Below are 27,421 nucleotides of genomic sequence, written 5' to 3'. Positions count from 1 at the left end.
CAATAATTTAAATCCTTCAAAATCAGGAGTACCCGTCATGGCGCAGTGGTTAACGAATCCGGCTAGGAAACATGAGGTTGCGGGTTCAGTCCCTGCCCTTGCTCAGTGGGTTAACGATCCGGCATTGCCGTGAGCTGTGGTGTAGGTTGCAGACGTGGCTCGGATCCCGTGTTGCTGTGGCTCTGGCGTAGGCCGGTGGCCGCAGCTCTGATTCGACCCCTAGCCTGGGCACCTCCATATGCCGCATGAGCGGCCCAAAGAAATAGCAAAAAGACAAAAAAATAAATAAATAAAATCAATATAACATGTTTTAAATTAAGGAGATCAGTGCCATTTTCCAGAAGAACTCAGACTTTCCTCTCAGCACAATCCTCTTTCCATCCCTGTGCCCCGTTGGCGCAGCTCCAGAGGGGATCACTTTGCAACGACCTGACCACATTAACACATTTAACGTGTTGTGACTTCTGCTGAGGGGCAATCCATCATTCAAGCTGACATTTGGACTTTGAGATACATAATAACTTCAGTTCTTAATCCACATCAACAGTTTGAAGTTTTTAAGACTTGTCATTGAAGTCTTTTCCAGATGCCTATTATAATATTAATGGATTAGCTTGGAGTCCAAATGACTTTGAAGTCACTGTCTTATTTAGAGAGGCGTGTTTTGGTCCTACTGTTCTAATCAAATTGGGGTATTTTTAGCAAAACTCCAGGACATTTTCTAGCAAGTATACTTGTTATGTGGTTCGCTTTGACTGGCAGACCTGCATGGAATAAACTCAAATTCCTTGGATCAATTTTGTAAATCATATTTCTATTTCAGGTATTCATTAATCATCCAATTTTGTAAGAGGTAAGGGCAGAAAAAATGACATGAAGACACTCCATGGAGTTCCCGTCATTGTGCAATGGTTAACGAATCTGACTAGGAACCATGAGGTTGTAAGTTCAATCCCTGGCCTTGCTCAGTGGGTTAAGGATCCGGCATTGCCGTGAGCTGTGGTGTAGGCCTGTGGCTACAGCTCAAATTCAACCCCTAGCCTGGGAATCTCCATATGCCATGGGAGCGCCCTAGAAAAGGCAAAAAGACAAAAAAAAAAAAAAAAGGCACTCCATGGAATTTTGAGTTTAATGTCAGTCACTGTTAAAGGTGAAGGGGAAGAAAAATCCTAAGGAACCAGCAATGCAAAAGGAAGGCACGCCAAGAAAGAGAAATAATGGGTGGAAATTGCTCTGAAAGAATCATTGATATATTGTGATTTGAAGGACAACTCTTTTCTCTGCACTGTAATTATGCAAGAAGAATAAAAAGAGCAACCACCTAATAGCTATCATGAGCCAGACAGTATGCTGGGGCTAGACAGAGCTCTCATGCAGTCCTCATAAGTCTGTGTGTTTAGAATTCTCATGCTGATTTTTTTTTACTTCAGCCATGGTATGGCATGTGACCAGGGATCAAACCAGTGCCACAGTGACACTCCAAGCCACAGCAATGACAATGCCATATCCTTAACCCACTGAGCCACCAGGGAACTCCGCATTCTGATTTTATAAATGACAAAGTGAGATACAGAGTGGCTGTGTGACTATAAAGTCATTCATATATTCAATGCATATTGACCAAATGCATATGAGGGGCCAGGCAATCTTATGCATGAGAAACATAATATGTAAGAGACACACAGGAGCTCTGTGATGTGAGAGCAGATGACTGCTTTGCTTTGAGGAGTCAGGGAAGCCCTCTGCGAGGAGGTGACATGCCGAAATGGAGACCAGAATGGCAGTAAGCAAACCACAGGTATAAGATTAGGGGAGAAAGCATTACAGTCACGGTTCACAGCTAACACGGAGACCCTAGGGCAGGAAACTCACCGACCCAAGAGTCTGCAGCCTGGACCCATGTGGCTTCATGCACTCACTTTCCTCCCAAGGTTTTCCAGTCTATTTGCCTCTAAAGGAAACCTTTTTCCCATTCTTATTGTTCCAGTGGTCACTTACCTTGTATGACTCCCCACCTCTACTAAGAAGGAATCTCAATTTCCTTCAGCACATCCAGGCCCAAATGGCCTCCAAGTCCTGAACATAAGATTTTTAGGATAGAACAGACCCAATTTCCTCCACCAATTCACAAACTTCTGAAAATGCCAGCAGTGGTTGCTTAGAGTCCTAAGGGAAAGAGTCTATCATTTTCTCATGTTAGATACGATTGCAATTTACTGTCCAATCAAGTCACACTTGACTCACAACAGTGGCCATCTCCGAAGGGGCACATCGGACTCTCCAGGAGAGCTTTGGTGAAACAGGACTTCCCTCTCACGTCTACCACACCTTCTTTGTGGGCCTTCCAAGAAGAGAGAGCTCCAGGATGGGAGGGTCTGTGTTTTCTGCAGAGGCTTTCTCTTTAGCTTTTGTTGAGAACATTTAACTGCATGATGCTCTTCTTTTCACTTATTTGGTAGATGAGTAAATTCTGAGGGTTTTTATTTACCTGTACTAGTCTAGCACAGGAAATGATAGCAGACTTCATCAGTATGATATTATCTCCATCCTTCCCAACCACCCAGGCAAGCCCTGGAGAAAATGACACCTGTAACATATTTTTAGCCCTTCTGCTTGTTTTTCTCAAACATTACTCTCTTTATTAATCTGGCTTTTGCCTTGAGTTCACCATCCTATGCTCTGTCTTTAGTTCTCCGAAGCTTCCCCCCACTGTTATCTGGGTTCCTGCTCTACCACGAGTAGAAAATTGACAACATTCTTACTGTATTGTCTCTGCCCATATTTCCTTCAAGATTTTCCAACAGGATATTGACATGTACAGATACTTGATTATTAGAAGACATAAAATCTACTTACCATAAAGAGAAAAACTTTACTGCTGTGTTCTACAGGGAAAAAATCACTTTCTATTCTTTTAACTTCATGATGTATTAAGCTATAAGAATTTAGAGTCTTACAACTCAGATGTGCATTCTGCAGAACCTCCGGTGAGTTCATGTATCTCATAATTCAGGCATAAGTTTTAATAATTTTTTTTCTGTTGAATGCCTGAAATGAACCCCCCAAATCAGTCTCCTTAACATAGAAGTTGTGTCTTCTCCACTCCTTAAGAATGGAGCTCATAGCAAAGCATTTAATGAGCACCTCCGGCCAAGGAGACCGTTGTCTTAAAATTGCTGCTTTAGACACCAGCAGTCTGTGCTTTGTGAATCTATCATCCAATTTGGTGTCCTCAAGTATGGTTTAAAATCCTGATCTACCAAAGAGGATTTTCAGTTACGTTTGCACATAAAATTCGGAGTAACAATGGAAGTGATGGAAACTCAACTTGTTAAAGACAGACCTTGGGATGTAGACGGTTCCCTCAGGGATATTTTATTTCCTGCACAGTATCATTTCTTCTACTTCCTGAAAAATTTCCAACTCCCTTAGGTCTCCTCTGCTCTGTAATTGTGGCAAGGGACTGTCATGTCATGAGAAGCTCTTGCCTGGGGGAACACTCAGAAGAGATGAGCAGGAAGAAGAAGAACACGCAGGATAAGCATTGAGCTTTCTCTCTCACGGGCGCCTCTGCTGTTGGAGGCCTTGCTGGCAAGGACGATCACCTTTCACTGAAACTGCCATCAGGGTACTGGAATTGGTAAACTCTATAAATGGCTAGTTGTCTCTCTCACCAGGCTGGTCTCGGGGGTCCTCCAGCATCTATAGCACCTTCTTTCTAATGTGCGACCAAGTCTTCTCTTCAGTGTTGATCCCACACTTGATGCAAACCAGTCAACACACTGTCTTCTGCTTGATGTCCTCACTTGCCTCATTGAGTACTCTGCTCTGTCTGTCCTAAATCCCATGTCCTGATTGGGCTCATCCCAACTCTTGGACAATCTTTTTAAGGTTTAGCACAAATGCTCCCTCATCCAAGAAGCCCCCTGCTTGAATGATCATAAAAAAAGAGAGAAATTGCATTTATGAGATCTAGGAGTTCCCATTGTGGCTCAGCAGTTATGAATCTGACTCATATCCATGAGGATGTGGCATTGCCATGAGCTGTGGTGTGGGTCGCAGATGCAGCTAGGATTCCCACATTGCTATGGCGATGCTGTAGGCAGCTGTATTTGACCCCTAGCTTGGGAATTTCCATATGCCATGGGTGTGGCCCTAAAAATAAATAAATAAATAAAATTTAAACATAAATACCAAAAAGAGAGAAGAGAACGAGTTCTATAAGGAGAGCCACTTTGGATGACCTCCACTGGGCACAGAACTTCAATGCCAGCAGATGCACTGTAGCAGTCTTCCAGCTCTACACAACAAAAAAGTGGGATTTTTTTGAAGCAAGGTAGACAGCTTTGTGCCTTTTCTCCATCTCCATTATCAAGCCCATGAACAGTTCATGCACTTCTTTGAGACTTAACAGCTAATGTGTCCTTTGGAGATTTTACTCTTGGTGGAAAGGACCATATGCCTGAAAATGTTTGAGAGTTCATCCCAGGGTGCTCCATAGCCTACAACTTAATGATACAGTATTTAAAAACAACAAAGACAAAAACACCCTGTTGTCACATGGTAGGACAAATCTGCGGTGCCATTCATGCTCCAGTGCTCCCTGTGGTCAGACTGAATCTACACTTGAGCAGAGCCCACATCTTTCTTCTCCTCTTGTCTGTCTTGCTTCTCTTTCTCTCTCTCTTTACAGTTTTGCTCTCTGATCACTCCTCATTAAATCATTTGCATTACAAATTATATATTAACATTGTAATTATAGATTAATTGTAGAGAACTTGCCGTAAGACAGGAGGCAGTGCATACATAGAAATAAGGACTACATATAGTTTATGATCATGCCCACTCACAATTTTTTACAAAGGTAGCAATATCAAGTTCTGTTACTGCCTCAGAGTCCTCCTCCCTGGGGAACTGATTAGGACCCTAAACCATCATTACCAGTCATCTGGTCATACAGACTGAATCTCTGTCTCCAGGTCTTACTGTACTTGCTCCTTGTGGTGCTAGGAATTCTGCTTCCTGCTAAACAGCTTTGGTTACTAGAGATTAGTACTTTTTTATTATGCAGCTATTCAGGGAATAATTCATACATACCATTGATTTTCTAGGGATGCCTGTGATACAATCTGTCAAAACCAGATGGGGCTGCACAACGCTGCTGTTGCTCTGTGTCTCTGCCCTAAATTATCTGTCGTTGCCACTGTCTTCATCCACTGCTCTTCCAAATGTATTGTAAGTCAGCTTCAGGAAGGGTAACAGAAATAACAGTGTCATTTACTACTAAAAAAGAATGAAGGTACAGACACCACTGCTAACAGTCCCCCCCCCAAATCTGAGGAAGTATATGTATGTTACATTTTCTTTATACCACTATGAACCATAGTCCTGGAAATACTAATATAGAGAATGACACCATTCATTCATTATTTCATTCAAAAATTTATATTGACTGCCTCTTATATTCCAGACACCATCCTAGGCTATGGAAAATACAAGTAAGAGACCCGAAGATGTCTGCTCACATGGCATTTATTGCCCTTCATCTGTAAGACAGAGAAAGAAGAATCTGCAGTCTAAATATGGAAAAATTAACAAAAAAATTAACATAGGAAAGAATCATTCTGTAACCCTGTGAAGCAGACCAGTCTCCAAATAACCTCAAATCATTTGACTGCCTTTACTAGCTTCTAACAAGGAACACAGGGAGGAAGTTCCTCAAAAGATGTAGAAAGGGGATCCAGAGACAGAACATATGCAGGTAAGGTCAGAGTACGAATTACTCGTTGGAACATCACACTTGTTTTCCTGAAGGCAAAAATGTTCTATCTGAAAGACGATGTTGCTCTGGAAGAGAAAAAAAATACCTGATAACAAGGCTCTTTGTTACTCATTTCGATAACTTTATTTAAAAATGTTTATCTCCAGAGAGGAGATAGGATGGCAGAAGAGGAGGGGGACATGCTCGCCCTCTCCCACAAACACAACAAAAAAGCACATCTACAGAATAAATGACTCGCACAGAACAGCAACCAATCACTGGCAGAAGAACCTAAACTCCAATAACGGCAAGACGTTCGTGACATTACTAGGTAAAACAAGAGAAAAGAGGAGAGTGAGAGAAGGGAATCCGAGCAGGAGGGGCACTCCCGAAAGGGAACTGAGGAGGAGAAAGGGATCCCGCATGCTGAAAAGTCACCTACGTGGGGGAAAGATCAAATGAACCAGAGGAATCTCCAGATGCAGAGAAGAGTGTAGCAGTAAATTGGAGTATTGAAAAGCCAATCAAGAACTGAACAGACCATCTGAACTATGGGCACAGTCACCAAAAATTGAGGTGCCTGGGTTGGGGCTGGGCACCGAGTCCCCGGGAAAGAGCAGGGGGGACAGGGTGGAACGGAGACTGCTTGGGAAGTCTAGAAACCGGTCTGTCAAGTTTGACGGGGCAGAGACTGCCTGGGAGACTAGAAAACAAAGCTGTTGCAGGGGGAGGGAGCAATACTCTAGGGGCGGGGAAACGGAAAGCCACATCAGAGGGAACCTGGGAGAAGAGCCTGGTCTGCGCCTGTGCTGGGGAGGGGAGAGAAGAAGGGGTGGGTCCCATAGAATACTCCAAAGAACACTATCAGAAAGCAGTGCTTCCCAGTGCATCCCTCCCCCCATCCCCACACCCCCTATGCACTTGACAGACCTGGGGCTGCCTACTCTCCAGGAGGGCTGGCCTCAACAATTGCCTGAAGTCTACCACCACAGGGGCTGTCCCTGCACTGGCCTGCTAGCCCTTTGGAGGGGCTACACCCCCGCAGAGCAGCACCAAACACCACCAACCCCCAAGAAAAGGCCTGCAGCCCAGAAAAGCTAGAACAAGCCTAGCCAGGCCGTGAAAAGATCTGCCAAATTCTCAGATGGTTTTTCTGAGTCGGGCTGCCCTGGGGAGGAGACTCTTGGGTTGGCAGTGGCTCAGCTAGCTGCCCAAGCCCTCAGGGGGTGTCGAGCTCTTGTGGATCAGCTGCATAGGACTGCCAGCTCCAGGCAGGACCCCCTGCAGCCCAGAAAAGCTACAACAAGCCTGGCCAGGCTGTGAAGAGATCTCCCTATTCTCAGATGGTCTTTCTGAGTCGGGCTGCCCTGGGGAGGAGCCTCTTGGGTTGGCGGCAGCCCAACTAGCTGCCCAAGCCCCCCAGGGGGTGCCGCACTCTTGTAGAACAGCTGCAAAGGACTGCTAGCTCTCTACAGGACCCCCTGCAGCCCAGAAAAGCTACAAAAAGCTTGGCCAGACTGTGAAAAGATCTGCCTACATTCTCAGGCTGTCCTTCTGAGTTGGGCTGCCTAGGGAAGAGCCTCTTAGGTTCTCAGTGACCCAGATAGCTGCTCTAGCCCCCAGGGGGTGATGCACTCCTGAGGAGCAGCTGCCAACACGCCAACCCCCTGCAAGAACCCCACAGCCTAAAAACACCAGAGCAAGCTCTGCATGACCAAGTGAAATCTGCTACCATCGTGGGGTGGACCTCCCAGTCCTGTCTGCCCTCAGGAAGTCCTCCTTTGCTTCAAAGAAACACTGTTAGCCCCATCAACACTCCAGAAAAGCCACACTGCCTCAAAAAAGACTGACCAACAGTGCTAGCCCGCAGGAAACATTCCACAGCAGTGACAAGGCAAACACTGCCCGATCACGAGAGCACAACTCCCTCAGGAGAAAGAAAACAACAAGCAAGATGAAGAAGCTGAGAAACCACCCCCAGTCAAACCAACAGGAGAACTCACCTAAAACAGCCAACAATGAAACAGATCTCTGCAGTCAGACAGACCTGGAGTTCAAAAGAGAAATAGTGAAAATACTGAAGGAATTAAGAGATGATATGAGCAGTAATGCAGATACCCTCAGAAAGGAACTAGAAAATATAAGGAGGAGCCAAGAAAAACTAGAACATTCACTTGCAGAAATTCAAACTGAACCAAGGGCAGTAAAAACCAGAATGAATAATGCAGAAGAACGAATCAGTGATATGGAAGATAGAATAATGGAAATCACTCAATCCGGTCAGCAGACAGAAAACCGAATCAAAAAACAGGAAAGCCATATAAGAGACCTATGGGATAATATAAAGTGGGCCTATCTACACATAATAGGAATTCCAGAAGGAGTAGAAAAAGATAAGGGGATGGAAAATATATTTGAAGAAATTATCGATGGAAACTTCCCAAATCTAACGGATACTGGGTTCAAGATACAGGAAGCACAGAGGGCCCCAAACAACTGAACCCAAATAGACCCACACCAAGACACATCATAATAAAAATGGCAAAAGTTAGTGATAAAGAGAGGATCTAAGGCAGCAAGAGAAAAGCAGAATGATACCTACAAGGGAACCCCATAAGATATCAGCTGATTTCTCTACAGAAACACTACAGACCAGGAGGGAACGGCAAGAGATATTTAAAGTGCTCAAAGGAAAAAATATGCAATGTAGAATACTCTATCCAGCAAGAATATCATTTAAATAGAAGGGGAAATAAAATTTTTTTCCAACAAACAAAAGCTAAAAGAATACAGCAACACAAAACTATGTTAAAAGAAATGCTGAAAGGGCTTCTCTAAACCAAAAAGAAAGGAAAGAAAGGGAAGAGAAAGGAAAAGAAAGAAAAAAAGAAGAAGAAGAAGAGGAAGAACAGGACTGAGAAAACTGCAATCAGAGAGCAGTCACTCAAATAAGCCAGCATACAGATTTAATCATGAACATGCTTCAAACAAAATAAAATTAAAAAAAAAGAGTCCTCAAAATCATAAAATGTGGACAAGGATGTTAGGAAATAAATAACCCTTTTTGTATGTTTGTTTGTATGTTTCTCTTAATTTTAACATAGTAATGAAGTGTTTGAACTTACAGGACCATCAGGCTAAAACACACAATTATGGGAAGTGGTTAGCATACTTAAAAACAGGGCAACCACAAGCCAAAAGCAAATATTGCATTTGCAAAAAATGAAAAAAAAATTCGCTCAAGCAGATAATACAGGAGACCATCCAACCAAAAAAAAAAAAAAAAAAAAAAAAAAAAGGTTGATTTCTAGTTTCATGCTGCTGTGGTCAGAGAAAATACTTGAAATAATTTCTATACTCTTAAATTTGTTGAGGTTAGCTTTGTGCCCCAATATGTTATCAATTCTTAAGAATGTTCCGTGCACTTAAGAAGAATATTAGTCTGATTTTTTTGGATGTAACATCCTGAAAATGTTGATTAAGTCTAACTTTTCCATTATTTCCTTTAGAATCTCTGTTGCTTTATTGATTTTCTGTCTAGAGGATCTGTCCATTGATGTGAGTGGAGTGTTAAAGTCTCCTACTATGATTATATTCCCATCAATTTCTCCTTTTATGTCTGTTAGTATTTGCTGTAGGTATCTGGGTGCTCCTATATTAGGGGCACATATACTGATGATTGTAATATCCTCTTATTGAATGGACCCTTTAACCATTAAATAGTGTCCTTCTTTGTCTTTCTTAATGGCCTTCATTTTAAAGTCTATTTTGTCTGATATGAGTATTGCAACTCCTGCTTCCCTGTCTGGTCCATTGGCATGAAGTATATTTTCCCATCCCGTCACTTTCACTCTATAAGTGTCCTGTGACCTAAGGTGAGTCTCTTGTAGGCAGCAGATTGAAGGTTTTTGCTTTTTTATCCAATCTGCCACTCTGTGTCTTTTGATTGGAGCGTTCAGTCCACTGACATTTAAGGTGATTATTGATAGATATGTATTTATTGCCATTTTAAACCTTGTTTTCCAGTTTATTCTATGTTTTTCTTTTCTTCCTTTTTTTTTTGGTTGGATGATTTATTTTTATTTTATGCTTGAATACTTTTCTTCTCAGTTTTTGTGAATGTAATGTTCAGTTTTGATTTGTGATTGCCCTGTTTTTTAAGTATGTTAACCCCTTCCTATGTCTGCTTGCTTTAGCCTGATAATCATATAGGCTCAAACATGTCCTCACACCAGTAAGAAAGGCCATCATTAATAAGACCACAAATAACCAATGCTGGAGGGGATGTGGAGAAAAGGGAACCCTCCTGCACTCTTGGTGGGAATGTAAGCTGGTACACCCACTATGGAGAACAGTATGGAGGTATCTTAGAAAACTATACACAAAACTACCATATGACCCAGCAATCCCACTCTTGGGCATGTGTCTGGACAAAACTCTCCTTAAAAAAGTCACACGCACCCACATGTTCATTGCAGCACTATTTCAAGACATGGAAACAACCTAAATGTCCACTGGCAGATGATTGGATTAGGAAGATGTGGTATATATACACAATGGAATACTACTCAGCCATAAAAAAAGAACAACATAAGGCTATTTGCAGCAACATGAATGGAACCAGAGACTCTCATCCTGAGTGAAGTAAGTCAGAAAGAGAAAGACAAATACTAACAATATCACTTATATCTGGAATATAATATATGGCACAAAGGAAACTTTCCACTGAAAAGAAAATCATGGTCTCAGAGAATAGACTTGTGGTTGCCAAGGGGGAAGGGAAGGGAGTAGGAGGGTCTGGGAACTTGGGGTAAATAGATGCAGAATGTTGCCTTCAGGATGGATTAGCAATGGGATCCTGCTGCGTAGCACTGGGAACTCTGTCTAGTTACCTATGATGGAACACATAATGTGAGAAAAAAGAATGTATACATGTATATGTGACTGGGTCACCATGCTGTACAGTAGAAAGAAAAATGGGAAAAAAATCAGGGAATCATATTCTTTCCTGATGTCCTGTTCCTGCTTGTATTATAAACATCACTGCTATGGCAACAGTGGCTTGATTTCCCTGGGATGTGTGAGAAGCTCAGAGATTGCCTTTTAGAAATGACCATCTGAAGAGTAAGAGAAGAAAGCTCATTCACTGACACATAGCCTTCACTGGCTGGTGTTCCCCAGCATCCTCTGGCTGGGCTCCCCATCCTCCCCTGGTTGGTGTTGCCCATCCTCCCCTGGTTGTGTTTCCCCACCATCCCCTGAGGGTTCTCCCAGCAGCCCTGGTTAGGGTTCCTCCAGCCTCCCCATGTTTTGGTCCCTAGCCTCCCCTGGTTGGGGTTCTCCAGGGCCATAACTGTTTCTACATCTTGAATGTCCTTGTCTCTGGACCAACAGAATCCCAATGGCTTCCCAGAAGGCCTTAGTTTTCAGAGAAGGAATGGGCTGAGCATTAAAGTGGAGCTGTTAAGTCAGTAGCACTGAAAGGGGGATATTGTCAATGTGAGTCAAAATCATCCAGCATGACTTGCTTGAACAACTCAGTCTCAGTTCTCCCATCTGAAAAAGGAGGATAATAGAAATACATACATCATAAACTTTTTGTGAAAATTAAATGTGTGAAAATTGTGTATAGTTCTTGGCAAACAGTGAGCCATGAATGAATGTTTGTTCTTATTATTTCGTTGATGCCAAATCCCAGTTCCTCAAAAGTGGGCTTGGGAAGTTGAGAAAGGAGACAATAAAATTAGAATTAGCAAGAGAATTAGGGCAGGATTAAACTAAAGGGTTGAGAATGCCTCTGTTCTACCACCATCCATTTACACTGTAACATATGACTCAGGAGGCAAAATGTTGAAGTTACTGACAGTGGGAGGCTATTTCTTATCTGCAAGTCATCCAAGCCCATTTTTGCTTTGTAGTTCTCCAAATGACTTTCAAGGTTTTACTTTCTTACCTCTGATATGATAATTAATATACATCTTAAATTGTTTTTTATTTAAAATTCAACTTCACATGTCCCACCATATATTCCACCAAAGTAGTTAATAGCATGTCTTACAACTATCAATACAAAATACCTATCAAAAGCATATATTGAGGAGTTTCCATTGTGGCTCATCAGCAGCAAACCTGACTAGTATCCCTGATGATGTAGGTTCTATCCCTGACCTCTCTTAGTGAGTTAAGGATCCAGTGTTGCTGAGAGCTGTGGTGTAGGTCACAGATGTGGCTCATGTCTGGTGCTGCTGTGGCTGTAGTTTAGGCAGGCAGCTGTAGTTCCAATTAGACCCCCAGCCTAGGAACTTCCATATATATGCCTCACCTGCAGCCTTAAAAAAATTGAATGGATAAATCTAAAGTTATCTTTTTATACCTGAGGTTTAGTACTTAGTATTTCCTTATTAGAAATATCAAAGAAAAAGTCGAACTAACATTTATCTCTAAGCTATTATAATTTCTGATAAATGAAGGCAATAAAAACATATATAATCACCTAGATAGAAGCAAAAGAGTAATTTGACCACTTGAGAATTGACAGAATTTGAAAGCTCAGTTACTTGTGTGTGTGAACTGAGTTGCTCGAAATCCACTATAGAACATTACAATATTCCACATTGCTTTTGAGTTCACATTTGAATCTCTCAACCCTTCAGAGATTTGTCCCCAGAGACAAACGAAAATTAAAGATAGCTTTATAACAACAGTCTCCAAGGTTTGTTATGAAAAGATGAATGGGTTGTTAGTCCAGCAGGTAAGATTTTGGCTCTTGTTAGTGAATCTGATGTACTGGTTTTCATTTACCATCTGAGAACATTCTACTCCCTAAAGTTTTATCTGCACCCAAAAAGTTATAGTTAGGAAACAGGGCAGAAGTAATCAAGCAGTTAGTAAGCAGCTTTAGCTGAATTGCTGTTTCCACCCTCATTTTCCTGTAAATAAATGGTGTTGTCCATGACAGGAGCCCTTGTTTATCTACCCATCATGGAAACTTGAAGTAACTGTAAATGCCTTTGTAAAAAGATTTTCTTATAGGTCTGATGGCTTAGCTTTAATAGAGTAACACATTAGACAAAGCTCAGGATACAAAACAGATATTTTAGACATGAGGGTCACTAGCCGGGTGATCATTCTTGTTTTTGAGCCACACTATATTCAGCTACATATCATGTGGAAAATAATTCTTCATGCTACAAAACCCCAATTATAAAACACTGTTGAAGTATGAAGTGCCTCGATTTGTTTGAATAAATGTATTTCACTTATGTACTGAATATCATCCATGCTTTTTGCATAGTGATTACAACTACATTTCAAACGACTTGATAAAATAATATTTTTAATTTAAAAATACTGAGGAAATGTATAGGTAACTTTATTCATAAACCAAATTGTAATCAATTTCTCTTTTAACATCAAGAACACTTTTCTCCTCAAAAAAATGTTTAAGTTACAGACATTGTGAAATATGTGACTAGGAGGTATCTCTTTTAGACACAACTTCTAGAAGGCTTAAAGGATAATCTGCTATTGCAGACCTCACTCACTGCCAGGTATAAAAACAAAATGCTTAACCCTAGACTTACAGCTTAGTAAGCATGTAATAAAAGTTACCTACTACTTAAGTCTTTATACAATATAATTTTTTATATTATACACTGATCCTTTTTGGTAATTCTCATCTTCCAAATTTTTTATGCTTTGATTTTTAAATCCACATTAAGTGCATTTTGGGAAACAATTCAATACAAAAAGTAAAAGATGTATTTCAAGGAAGTTTTGCCTATTTTGCTAAAATAATTTTGAAATGCTGATAGACATATACTTGTGTGTAAATCTGCATTGATGCTTGAGTATCTTTACTTATAATCACATCCTATACATGTATTAAGAATACTGGAATAATCAAAATTACAACTTCTCTGATATACTGTTTCATATCAGATTCATTTTGGCAGCAGCTGTGTCATCTCATGGGTTCCCTGGGAGAGGGGAACCACACTGCAGGGACAGAGTTCATTTTATTGGGCTTAACAAATGACCCAACCCTGCAAACCCTCCTCTTCGTGATCATCCTGTGTATCTACCTGGTGACCATATGTGGCAATCTCAGCACAATCATTCTTATCAGACTCTCTCCTCAGCTCCATCATCCCATGTATTTTTTCCTGAGCCACTTGGCCTTTGCTGACATGGGCTATTCATCTTCTGTCACACCCAGTATGCTTGTAAACTTCCTGGTGGAGAGAAATACCATCTCCTATCCCGGATGTGCCACCCAGCTTGGTTCAGCTGTTTTCTTTGGAACAGTTGAGTGTTTCCTTCTGGCTGCCATGGCATATGACCGCTTTGTGGCCATCTGCAACCCACTGCTCTATTCCACGAAGATGTCCACACAAGTCTGTGTTCAGCTACTCATAGTGTCTTACATCGGTGGTATTTTCAATGCTTCCTCTGTTAGTACTTCCTTCCTTTTTTTACTCTTCTGTGGACCAAATCGGGTCAATCATTTCTTCTGTGATTTTGCCCCCTTGCTGGAACTCTCCTGCTCTGATGTTACTGTTCCTGCCACTGTCCCCTCATTTACAGCTGGCTCCATCATTGTGGTCACAGTGGTTGTCATAGCCACTTCCTACATCTACATCCTCATCACCGTCCTGAAGATGCCCTCCACTGAAGGAAGACACAAGGCCTTCTCCACCTGCACCTCCCACCTCACCGCGGTCACTCTGTTCTATGGGACCATCACCTTCATTTACGTGATGCCCAAGTCCAGCTACTCCACTGACCAGAACAAGGTGGTGTCTGTGTTCTACATGGTGGTGATCCCCATGATGAACCCCCTCATCTACAGCCTCCGGAACAAGGAGATTAAGGGGGCTCTGAAGAGACAGCTTGGTAGAATAACGTGCATTTAGTGAAGCCTGCTATTCTGTAGGAATTGATGTAATACTATGCTATAAGTATTATAAGAAGAAGACACTGAGTATGCATGTTTTAACTATATCCATGCTGTGGTATTAGCCATGGTGCACGTTTTCAGTAAATGTAGGGAGTGGATTTTCAGATATCTGACTGTGAATCAGAGACCCACAGTGAGTTTCCCTTAACAAAATTAAATTAAATTTCTAATTAAGAAAAACAAATAGGCTCACATGAGACAATACTTTATCTGCTGAAAATTGCTTAAAATTTCATTCATATATTTTCCCAAATTTGTGTTCTGCCGTAAGGTAGGATTATTGTAGCTCCAAAAGACTGTGTCCATTTTTAATAGAAGTTTATCCCTTAATGAGTGTGAGAACAATGGTTTTGACTGAGTACATTCTTAGAGGAAATGACACATGGAATCCGAACGTTTCTGGAGAGGATCTTGCAGGAAGGTTATCTGCTGAGGAGGGACTTCATGGACCCATAACCTCTGGCATGTGTTCCAGTCTCTGGCTCCAGGCAGCACAGAGGGTCCTAGAGAAGGAGAGGAGGAGTTGTCCCTGACCAACCTGTGAATTCTGGCTGCTCCAAAGAAGACTCCTCTGTGGGAATACGTAGGGTCCTCAAGTCCTCAGGGACAGAGTGAAACAAATTCTCTGAGTGACTTGCTCGTGGTCAGGTCTGCATCCTGCTCATGAAGCAGGAAGGCATTGGGTTGGGTCTCCCCTGAATTTCTGACCCCCTTCCCCATAGAGAGGCTGAATCAACCTCATGTGCTGATGACAACTGCATTTATTGACCTTTCCTGTCCCCTCTTCCCTGTTTCAGGCACAATTCTACCTTTTTGCTGAGAGACTCATGAGGCCTTAATCATCTCACTCACTCATTTGTTCTTTCATATGTTCAAAGATTATGCTGAGTTATTTTTATATTGCAGATGTTCATAGGCCAGTGGAAATAAAAGTGGGAAGAATCTAATCTATCTGCCTTCCTAGAATTATCTTATAGCATAAAAGACAAAATTTAACTAATAAGTTGGTGGTTCAGACTATTCAAAGGGGATGCCAGGAGTGAAGAAGAAAAAAGCAGATAGAGTCATGGAGCTTAACATCCAGGGCAGGCAGTGCCAGTGCAGGTCTCACTGGAAAGAGAACATCTGAGCAAGGATGCAGGAGGTGAGGACACTGCCTGTTGGATATGGTGTTACCTGTGTACATTTCTGCAAGTCTAATATTCCCTCACAGGCATGCAATTTACCTTTGGAGCTTCTGTTTCAATTATGCCAGGTGTGGTCGTTTGAATCCATCCCAAGGTGAGCACAAGCAAAACATAGGTTAGGATGTTCGAGACATTTTAAGTGTCGCTGTAGAGGCTACAGGATAACAAGGAATTGATTCAGCAGAACTGAGAAAAACCAGGGAACCAACACTAAGGCTTTAGTCATGAGGCCAGTAGGAAGTGTTACCCCCCAGCCCTGGATTTAGTGACTCTGTGGGAGGAACATACACCAAAGCCTAGAACGCATCCAGGTGAGAATTCTGACCAATGCATCTCACATATATACTCAGGATAATGGAAACCCTCCGTGACGAAGTCTTGCCCAGAAGTGCAGCCCTGGCGAGGTAGAGAGTCTCGAGCCTTGAACTTGGCTGTAAGATGGTCAGGGACAGGTGGTGCCTCAGGTGAACTGAGTGAGCCAACAACCTACTCAAGCCTCAGTTATTCCTTCCCAACCCTAAAACACAATATCCAGCACACAGGGAAAAACAATGACCAGCCCCCCCCTCAAAAACAAGGAACCAAAGATATCGTGGAAAGAACAGACATTGGAATTAAGATTTACTTATGGGACTCAATAGACGCAGACTATAACATTACAACAAAGGCAATTTGAAAATATACATAATCACTGAAAATCAAAACTAATGACTAAGCTGTATACAAAACAACCCCAAGGAGCTTCGTAACTGAAACCTCACATGCCCGCATGGGCACCAGGCACTTCTCTCTGGGGAACGTCATCCTCACAGGTCTTTAGTGGCTCCCCAGGGACAGCCCTGGCAGAGGAGCCATCCCACCTGGGAAGCCTCAGGTTCAGAATTGGGACCACTGTGTTTCACATGCTGTCAGATACAGAGTGTCAGGGTCCCTGCAAGCCCTGTTTCCAGTTAGGAGGATCCCTGCTCTCTGAGAAGCACAAAAGCATCAAGAATTAATTTATTCTTCATGTCCTCCCAGTCCAGATGCACTTTACAATTAAAGAATCATTTTTGTTACAACCGGTTTTACCTGCAACACAGCTGACATTTCACTTCTGTCAGGATTTAGGTAAAATAGAAAGTGTATAAAGGCTAATTTTATGCTTAGAGACATCAAAGGATTTTGTTAACCTATGATGCATGTCATCTGGGATCTTAAATTCATGTCATGTCGACACAGGATTCTGAGCAAATGCACTGAGTGGGAACATACTGGAGAGCAGGCAGAACACAAGGACCCTGTGTGGCAGAGTCTGGGAGAGGAGCACTCACCTTGTGTGTCACACACAGGCTTCTCAGAGAAGTCATGGACACCTCTGGATTTCGCAGAAGAGGTAGTCTTTGGCAATCTTGTTTTTCCTTTGCAAAGTTGTCAAGTCCTTGGCCAAAATTTGTACCTATTTAATAATACACCCATGTTAATAACGTGAAATTGATAAAATTGTATTTTATGTTGGACTTGATGGTTTTTATAAGAATTATTTGACGTTTCTGCATATAAAATGTTACTAACATATATTAACCCTCTGGGTCAATAAAGCAATTCCAAGCTCAGGTAAAGTCTAAAACTCAGCCCTCAACTATACCAAACAAAAACGTTAATCATTGGACTTTTCCATAATGGATTTTAACACAGCTTTCTAAAGTTTTATGATGTGCCAAATCTGAAACAAAACCCTACAATATTGAACATGTATAGAACAAATATAGAACATATTTATAAGAAAGCAACAAGCTGCAGAAAATACACTATTTTTCAAGAAAAGCTATATTTTTTAAAATGATCAGGAATTGGGAAATAAAGCAAATCTCAACCTGTATTAATTGTTTTCATTTTTATAAAGTATATTTTATAAACATAGTAGAATAAAACTACAAAATAATAATAAATAGTAGAAAACATTTATATATTTGTAAATGAAATAACACAGCATTAAGTATGCCATGTATCAAAGAAAATTTCAAATAAAAATTAGAAAACAAGTGCATGATAATAAAAATATTACATATAAAATCTTATTCTACAAGTACATAAGTACTTGGCAGGAAAGTTAGACCAGAGATACTAGAAAAGACAGACTGAAAATGAATAGCATTTGCATTCATTTTAATAGGTAGAAAGATTGTAGAATGAAGTGCAAACCAACATTGTAAAATTTTAAGGAAAAAAAGTGAAGAAAAATGCTTGATCTGGGGTGAGGCAAAATTTTGTTAAATATGACAACAAACACATGGACCACAATAATAATAGATAAACCAGATTTCCTACAAATTAAAGCCTTAATAAACATCAAAAGAGAAAATTAAATATGAAATGATAAGCAACAGATTGGAATAAAATATTTTACAAAAAATACATAAATGGATTAGTATCTAAAGTGTATAAAGCACTCTCATAACTCAATGATGAGAATAAGCAAAACAAATTTTAAAAGTTGGTAAAAGATTTAAATCAACACCTCACCAAAGAAGAGTTTTGAATGGAAAATAAGCACTTGAAATTGATGCTGAATACAACTAGTACTAGGGAAATGCAAATTAAAATAAAAGACTTAATGCTACACACATATTAGAATAGCTTATTTTTCAACCAACATTACCAAGTGTTGGAAGAACCCAGGGCAAACAGAACTTAAATATAATGCAAAATGCAAAATGGTACAGTTCCACCGAAAATCCCTGCAGTTTCTTATAAACATACGCTAACCATAACACACAGAGATTATAATTCCAGCTATTTTAGGAGAAATGAAAACACATGTCCACACAAAGACCTGGAGATATTTATAGAAGCTCTACGCATAATTGCCAAAAACTAGAAAATCATCAAATGTCCATTTTTGAAAGAACAGGTAAAGGAAAGGTGGTACATTCATGCAATGGCTAAATTTAAGAGGATTACAGCAGAATCCAGACTCTCTATAACCTATGTGTCACAGTACCCACAACACCATTCAAATTTACTAGCACATAACAAAATGGGAATATGGCCCCTACTCAAGATAAAGGGTTGGAAACCAACCACAAGGCAAGGCTGAAAACAAAGCTGCAGCTTATATCTCAGGAAGTTATAAATGAAACAATAAGATTTTCATAGTATAAGAAATGAAAGAACAGAAATCAAAGAAATAGGAAATAAGACCCAGGAGAAAAGAAAGAAATCTGTAATTTTTATTCCTTGGAAAGAATAATAAAATTGCAAATCCCATAGGCAGAAAACCTAAACAGACATTTCTACAAAGAAAACACTAAGGTGGCCAATAGACACATGAAAAATAAAAGCTCAACATCACTAGTTATTAAATAAATGCAGATAAAAACTACAGTGAGGTACCCTCTCACACCAGTCTGAATGGCCATCCTTAATATGTCAACAAGTAACAAATGCTGGAGAAAGTGTGGACAAAGTGTACCCTCCTACACTGTGGGTGGGAATGTATATTGGTACGACCACTATGGAAACGAATATGGAGGTACCTCAGAAAACTAAATATAGAACTACCATATGATGTAACAATCGCACTCCTGGGCCTATATCCGGGCAAAACTTTCATTCGAAAAGATACATGCACCAATATGTTCATTGCACCACAATTCACAATAGCCAAGACATGGAAACAAGATAAATGTCCATCAACAGATGAGTGCATTAAGAATATGTGCTACATATACATAATGGAATACTACACAGCCATAAAAATGAGCAAAATAATGTCATTTGCAGCAACATGGATGGAACTAGAGATCCTCATTCTAAGTGAAGTAAATCAGAAAGACAAGTCCACATGATATCACTTACATGTGGAATCTAATATATGGCACAAATGAACCTATCTACAGAAAAGAAGCAAACTCATAGACATGGAAAACAGACCTGTGGCTGCCAAGGGGGAGGGGGAGGAAGTGGGATGAATTGGGAGTTTGGAGTTACTTGATGCAAACTACTGCATTTGGAGTGGACAAGCCATGAGGTCCTGCTGTATAGCACAGGGAACTCTATCTAATCACTTGTGATGGAATAGGGTGGAAGATACTCTGAGAAAATGAATAGATATATATATGATAAGTGGGTCGGTTTGCTGTATAGCAGAAACTGACAGAACATTGTAAGTCAACTGTACTACAAAATTTTAAAAATCCCATAGTAGTATTAATCAAGAAAAAGTCAAAATATTAATTACCTTAATAATTGTCTTATCAAATGAGACAAACCTAGGAAGGCATAAATACTCAACCTGAAGATATCAAGATGGTTAAAATAGATTCTATGAACAATCTTAAATCAATAAATTTTGTAAATGATAACCAATGACTATTTTGCAGAAGAACAAGATGTTGGGATTGATAAACATCCCTGCTTGTCTTCTGGCTTGGAGGACCAAGAAAAACCTAATAACAAAGTTAGTAGAAAATATTTCTTCTGGAATTCCTGTCGTGGCTCAGTGATGATGAAACCAAGCAGTAACCATGAGGATGTGGTTTCTATCCCTGGCCTCTCTCAGTGGGTTAAGGATCTGGCATTGCCCTGAGCTGCAGTGTAGGTCACAGACACAGCTCTAATCTGGCTGTGGTGTATGTAAGCAGCTACAGCTCCATTTGACCCCTAGCGTGGGATCCTCCAAATGCGGCTGTTGGGGCCAAAAAATGACAATAAAAAAAAAGAAAGAAAGAAAATAAATTATTTCCTCCACGTGTATGGAGCAGCTGTACCAATGCCATAATTATGTCTCGGGGACTACTGCTTTCTTACATCAGTGTACCCAGGCCGAAATACTATTCCTGCCTATTACTGCAGATACCCAATTACTAAGTCATCACACGATAACATCCTCCTTCTCAGAGCAACACATCCAGAACTGACCCTCACAACCCTAACCCCACCTCAGGGTCCTTCTGTGAGAACCCATACCTTTTGAAAGGCAGGTGCCTTCTCCTCATTGTTGAGAGATGTGTGATGGTTTCTGAAGAGCCCTCCCTTGCTACACGGACCCAATAAACTTGACTGTGTTGCACTATAGGTTTGCTTCTGGCGGCCTTTAGCTGATTGAGCTTTGACACCAAAGTATTACATCTTGTATACATTAGTGGTGGAATAGACTTGCAATTACTGAGATTTATGTGAATGTGATAGAGGGTTTCGTGAATGGATTGTGGATGAATGTAAGTTACTGGAGTCAGAAGCAGAGGAAATTTGAGATTGTCCACTGAGATATTCAGATGGTTAGACGTTGTCCTTGCTGATGACAGAGACAGAGACGGAGAGAAAACATGTGATGCAGGTGCTAAAGTCCGCAGGGAATGAAACATAGGAGGGAGATCATGGGGCAGAGAGGAGGAGCTGTAGCTGGAACGTCATGGTTTCAAGGACAGTATTTGGGATTGAGGATGAAATAGAATCATGTATAGATTCTTTTTTCTTACATTATCATGCTCCATCATAAGTGACTAGACATAGTTCCCAGTGCTACACAGCAGGATCTCATTGCTTATCCATACCAAAAGCAAAAGTTTGCCTCTACTAACTCAAAGTTCCCGAACCATCCCACTCCATCCCCCTCTCCCTTGGCAACCACAAGTCTATTCTCCAAGTCCATGATTTTCTTTTCTGTGGAAAGGTTCACTGCTGACACATATTAGATTCCATATATAAGTAGTGTTATGGTATTCATCTTTCTCTTTCTGATTTACTTCACTTAGTATGAGACTCTCTAGTTCCATCCATGTTGCTGCAAGTGGCATTATTTTGTTCTTTTTTATGGCTGAGTGGTATTCCATTGTGTATATATACCACTTCTTCCTAATCCAATCATCTGTCAGCAGACATTTGGGTTGTTTCCACATCTTGGCTATTGTGACTAGTGTTGCAATGAACATGCGGGATGCATGTGTCTTTTTTAAGGAAAGTTGTGTCTGGCTATATGCCCAAGAGTGGGGTTGCTGGATTACATGGTAACCCTATGTATAGCTTTCTAAGGTACCGCTATACTGTTCTCCATAGTAGTTGTACCAACTTACATTCCCACCAAGAGTGCAGGAGGGTTCCCTATTCACCAAACCCTTTCCAGCTTTTGTTATTTGTGGACCTATTAATGATGGCCATTCTGACTGGTGTGAGGTGGTATCTCATGACAGTTTTGATTAACATTTATCTAATAATCAGGGATGTTGAGCATTGTTTCAAGTGCTTCTTGGCCATCCGTATATCTTACTTGGAGAAATGTCTATTCAGGTCTTTTGCCCATTTTTCCATTGGGTTGTTGGTTTTTTTGCTGTTGAGTTGTGTAAGTTGTTTGTGTATTTTAGAGATTAAGCCCTTGTCAGTTGCATCAATTGACATTATTTTCTCCCATTCTGTCAGTTGTCTTTTTGTTTTGTTTTTGGTTTCCTTTGCTGTGCAAAAGCTTCTCAGTTTGATGAGACCCTATCGGTTTATTTTTACTTTTATTTCTGTTGCTTTGGGAGACTGACCTGAGAAAATATTTGTAAGGTTGATGTCAGAGAATGTTGTGCCTATGTTCTCTTCCAGGAGTTTGATGGTGTCTTGTCTTATGATTAAATCTTTAAGACATTGTGAGGTTATTTTTGTGCATGGTGTGAGGGTGTCTTCTAGTTTCACTGACTTGCGTGCAGCTGTCCAGGTTTCCCAGCAGTAGTTGCTGAAAAGAAGCTGTTTTTCCCATTTTATGTTCTTGTCTCCTTTGTCCAAGATTAATTGACCAAAGGTGTCTGGGTTTATTTCTGGGTTCTCTATTCTGTTCCATTGGTCTATATGTCTGTTTTGGTACCAATACCACATTGTCTTGATGACTGTGGATTTGTAATAGTGCCTGAAGCCTGGGAGAGAGATGCCTCCTGCTTAGTTATTGTTCCTCAGAATTGCTTTGGCAATTTTGGGTCTTTTGTGGTTCCATATAAATTTTTGGATTGTTTGTTCTAGTTCTGTGAAAAATGTCATGGGTAGTTTGATAGGGATTGCATTGAATCTGTAGATTTCTGTAGGTAGTATGCCATTTTTACAATATTAATTCTTCCAACCCAGCAGCATGGAATATCTTCCCATTTCTTTACATCTTCTTTAATTTCCTTGATTAATGTTTTATAGTTCTCAGCATATAAGTCTTTCACCTCCTTAGTCAGGTGTATACCCAAGTATTTGATTTTTTGGGGTGCAATTTTAAAAGGTATTGTATTTTTGTATTCCTTTTAAAATCAGTAACTTTCCATTGAAAGACTTTTTTGTCCTAGTCTCTAGACAAAGTGTCCATCTGGATTTTTGAAAATACACTTTTGCTAGAAACTGGACCTTCAACTGAAGCCACTTTGATGAGCCACAAGTCTACAAGCCGTTTCTGTGGAACAAACTCAGGAATCCTCTTCTCACAGGGGAAGCAACAAAAGCCCAGGGGACTTGCCCTGTTCTATGAGAGCCTTCCTTCCCTCCCACCACACACACAGACACCCACCCTCGCCCTGGCTGAAGGTCTGTAACTGGGCTCTTGGAGGAAGGGCGACAGTCGGCATTTCACACTCCCAGAGGTTCAGTGCACGGCCACTTGTAAACATAGTGGGAAACATCTGCTCTATTAAGAGCTCTTCAGAATCCACATCAGCAGCTCTGGCTCTGAAAGGTGAGTCCAGTAGTCATGGGTCTTGTTTAAATAATTTAAAATTTGACGGCTTCATTGAGAAATTAAAAAGAAACCAAACTCTCTCAACAACTTTCGTTCTTGACCCCTGTGGAACTGCGGCCTCAGTAAGGTTTGTACCACAGAAAGGTCCTTCTGGGCCCAGAAACCAGGCTGCCCAGGTGACCACAGGGAAGGTGGACGGTCTCAGCAGCCACAGTCACAGCGAAGCTTGTGTAGCCACAGCCGTGAACAGGAAATCAGAAAGCAATGCCCTGATGTTCAGTTTGGATGAGGCACAGAGCCCCGTGTCCCCTGTTGTCATCAAAAGGGACCCACCTCCTGAAGGAAAGGCTGGGGGAGAGTTAGAACCCCTGTGCCAGGTGGGGGGGCAGGAATGGGATGTCGTGATGCAATGCTCAAGAAAGAACCAGGGTAACCAGTGGAGAGGAAGGGAGGGACCAGAAGCAGGTGTCATATTGTGCAGTGACCATGAACACCAGACCCCAGAACTGAGACGGCATCAGACACGGTACTCCCTGATGTCTTTTGGATACTTGAAAAAGCTCCTGGCATGTATTGAAAGAAAAATTCTATTATGCTCCTAAAACATTTTAAATAATTGAAAATCTATCAATTTGAAAACTTCATTTTCAACAAAAATAGTTACTTAGCTCTGATGTGTGTGAACAAACATCTCTGAGTACTTTACAAATATGATTTCTTTCAACCTCACGACAAAGACGCATTATAGAGACAATTATTCCCATTTTACAAATGGAAAGAACTGGGAGTGAGAGAGATTGAAGGGTCACCTTCCAGTTAAAACACTGGCCATTGGGAGGTCCAGGATCTGTGTCTTCTGTCTGCAGCCTCCATGATGCTGTCAGCAGAGACTAAAGCCCACAGTGTAGTCAGGACTGGCCCCACTGAACTCTGCTTGGGTCAGAGGGCAAAGAGTACACATGCTGCTCAGTGCATGACCCCATTCCTCAGACCAGAGTTTGTTCAGATGCTGACAAGGAGAATGGTGAGGGATCTGAAAAGTAAGCCACAGGCAGGGACTTCCATCATGGTGTAGCAGTAACAAATCCAACTAGGAACCATGAGGCTGTGGGTTCAATCCCTGCCTTGGTTCAGTGGGTAAGGATCTGGCATTGCCTTGAGTTGTAGTGTAGGTCGCAGATGCGGCTAGGATCCTGTATTGCTGTGGCTGTGGTATAAGCTGGCAGCTATAGCTCCGATTTGACCCTTAGCTTGGGAACTTCCATATGCTGAGGGTATGGCCCTAAAAATCAATAAAAAACATGTATGCCGCAGGTGGAATGGCCAAAGGATCTATGGGGGCTTACTTTTGGAAAAGGAAAGGCAGTAGGAGCATGCTGGCTGTATTCAAATATTTCAGTGATTTAATATAGAAAGGAGATGCCTTGTGCCATTAAAGTCATGGGGGATGTAAGTATCTAGACATAGTTCTCAAGCAGGATCTCACTATAAATCACTATAAATCCATTCCAAGAGCAATGGATACTTACATTGCAACACAACAACAGGAGGAAAAATTATGTACACAGGTATGTGTAACTTGGTCCCCATGCTGTACAGTGGAATAAATAAAAAATAAATAAAAAGTCATGGTGGAATCAAGTGGTAAGACTACAAACAGATTTTTCATGATAGAGCTCACGCTTTTGGCAGTAAACTAGCCTGTCACTAGAGTAATTATTTGCAGTTCATGAAGATTCATCAAAGAGTTAGAGCACTTTTTTTTTTAGTTTTTATTTTCTGCTTTATTAGGGCTGCAGCCTACACCACAGATGCAGCAACACCAGATCTGGGCCACATGCTGCCGCTTGTGGCAATGCCAGATCCTTTAACCCACTAGGGGGTAAGGCTAGGGATCCACCCCCACTTACAAATACCAGCTGGGTTTTTAACCTGCTGAGCCACAGCAGGAACTCTGAACACATTCTTTAATGTGCTACAGGTTCCCAGCTATTGGTTCATTACACCCCACAATTCATTCTAAGAACCAAGGGCTACTGTTGGAAACACTGAATGTTTTCATATCCTAAAGTAATGTTCTATCCCTGGCCTCTCTCAGTGGGTTAAGGATCTGGCACTGAAGATATTTTGTACAGATAATTATCTTTTGTAGAAAATTGTTCCAACCTTAATAACTGAAACCATATCATTAGCAGAACATTGCATTTCTATGAAAATTAGAACCAATAACACTGAATAGAAAAATCTCACTGTCAGGTTAGCATAACTCTTAAAAGCACAAAAGGGGCAAGGAAGCATATGTAGAGAGATACATAATTTTGTCTTTTGAGGGCTGCACCTGCAGCATATGGTAGGTCCCAGGTTAGGGGTCGAATCAGATCTGCAACTGCCAGCAGCACTGTGGCTGCAACCACAGCCACAGCCACATGGGATCCCAGCTGTGTGTGCAAACTACACCACAGCTCACAGCAACACTGGATCCTTAACCCGCTGAGAGAGGCCAGGGATAGAACCCGTGTCCTCACGGATACTATTTGGTTTTATTAGCCACTGAGCTATGATGGAACTCTGAGACATACATTTAGAAAAGTCATTAGTGATAAGTTATGAAGCTCCATGAATACCACACTAAGGATCTGGACATATATTCCATACAGCCTTTTAGTTATGAAGTTTATTAAGAAATTGGGAAATATTTTTTAGATATTTTTAGTGAAACTGTGAATAACTAAAAGTAATATATAAGGTGATTACAAGTGTAAATACTATTTATATATCCACAACATTAAAATAAATCAAAATGATGGTTATAGTTAAAAATTTATGCTGAGACTTTCCTTAGGTGTTAATTCTATGTAAAACGTTTTGTTTCAATGTGTGAAAAAAAGGATTTATAAATCTGTAGAGTTTACCTGCAGGGATTGATATTTAGCTGAGGTTAATGTAAAGAAAAGATGTGCATAAGTGAAAATTTTCAAATCACTGAAATATATCTCAATTTTTTATATTTGAAAGGTTTTAAAATGATTTCCATTATTTTATTTTCTCATTGTGATAAATACTTCTTTTGTAACTTTTACTGACTTTTTAGTATGCCCTGAAATGATTGCTTTGGACTGCAGTAATTATCCTGTGTCTTCCCTTACCATTTATCACTAATTCTGATATGTCAGGACTGCCTCAAATCAGAGGAACGTTGCCTCTGTCACTACAAAATTGCAAAAAAAAAAAAAAAAAAAAAAAAGAGAGAGAGAGAGAGAAGGTACAAAACTCTTTAGTGACTCTTCAGTCAAGAACTCGACAAAACAGTAAACATGGAACACAGTGGTTGTGTATTTTTACCATTGCAAGTCATGAAGAGTCACTTACAGTGGAGCACAGAATATAATTCTTAAGAAAAAATACCTAGCAATAGGATTATTTTTAAAATATATCATGGAGTTCCCACAGTGGTGCAGTGGGTTAAGAATCTGATTGCAGTGGCTTGGGTGGCTGTGGAGGTCCAGGCTCAATCCCCAGTCCAGTGCAGTCTGTTAAAGAATCTGGTGGTTCTGCAGCTGTAGCATAGACTCAGATTCAGTCCCTGGTCTGGGAACTTTCATTGGCCATGGGTGCAACCATTAAAAAAAAAAGTTATTATTGTAATTTTGTTCTCCACATGCTTTATCCATTTTGTGGGATTACTAGTTCTGATACTAAAAAGTTGTGAACAGTTACATGTTCAAAATTAGTGGGTGATTAACCACCCAGCCACTCAGTGCATTATCTTGCAGATCTGGGAAACTATGTATGTGAGGAATCATGTGATAAATTTCTCATTGAAATGTAAAGGAAAAAGCTGT

At 40.8% G+C, this 27,421-nt stretch overlaps 1 protein-coding gene and 1 pseudogene across 1 annotated transcript; one reads left to right on the top strand and one right to left on the bottom strand.

The window, feature by feature from the left end:
* The window catches only part of LOC110255358, a 218,355-nt pseudogene that overhangs the window by 16,665 nt on the left and 174,269 nt on the right, over nt 1–27,421 (bottom strand).
* LOC110262315 (olfactory receptor 502-like) lies at nt 13,723–14,676 on the top strand. The gene has a single exon (XM_021102709.1). The coding sequence runs from the start codon at nt 13,732–13,734 to the stop codon at nt 14,674–14,676; it is 945 nt and encodes a 314-aa protein (XP_020958368.1). The 5' UTR covers nt 13,723–13,731.

Source organism: Sus scrofa, chromosome 9, assembly GCF_000003025.6.
Source record: "Sus scrofa isolate TJ Tabasco breed Duroc chromosome 9, Sscrofa11.1, whole genome shotgun sequence".
Taxonomy (NCBI): Eukaryota; Metazoa; Chordata; class Mammalia; order Artiodactyla; family Suidae; genus Sus; species Sus scrofa.
The sequence above is the reverse complement of the archived record's forward strand: the minus strand, read 5'-3'. Positions and strand labels throughout refer to the sequence as shown.

Bases quoted from the DNA above. Each gene is read 5' to 3' on its own strand.
- LOC110262315 (XM_021102709.1), top strand. From the start codon at position 13,732: ATGGGTTCCCTGGGAGAGGGGAACCACACTGCAGGGACAGAGTTCATT.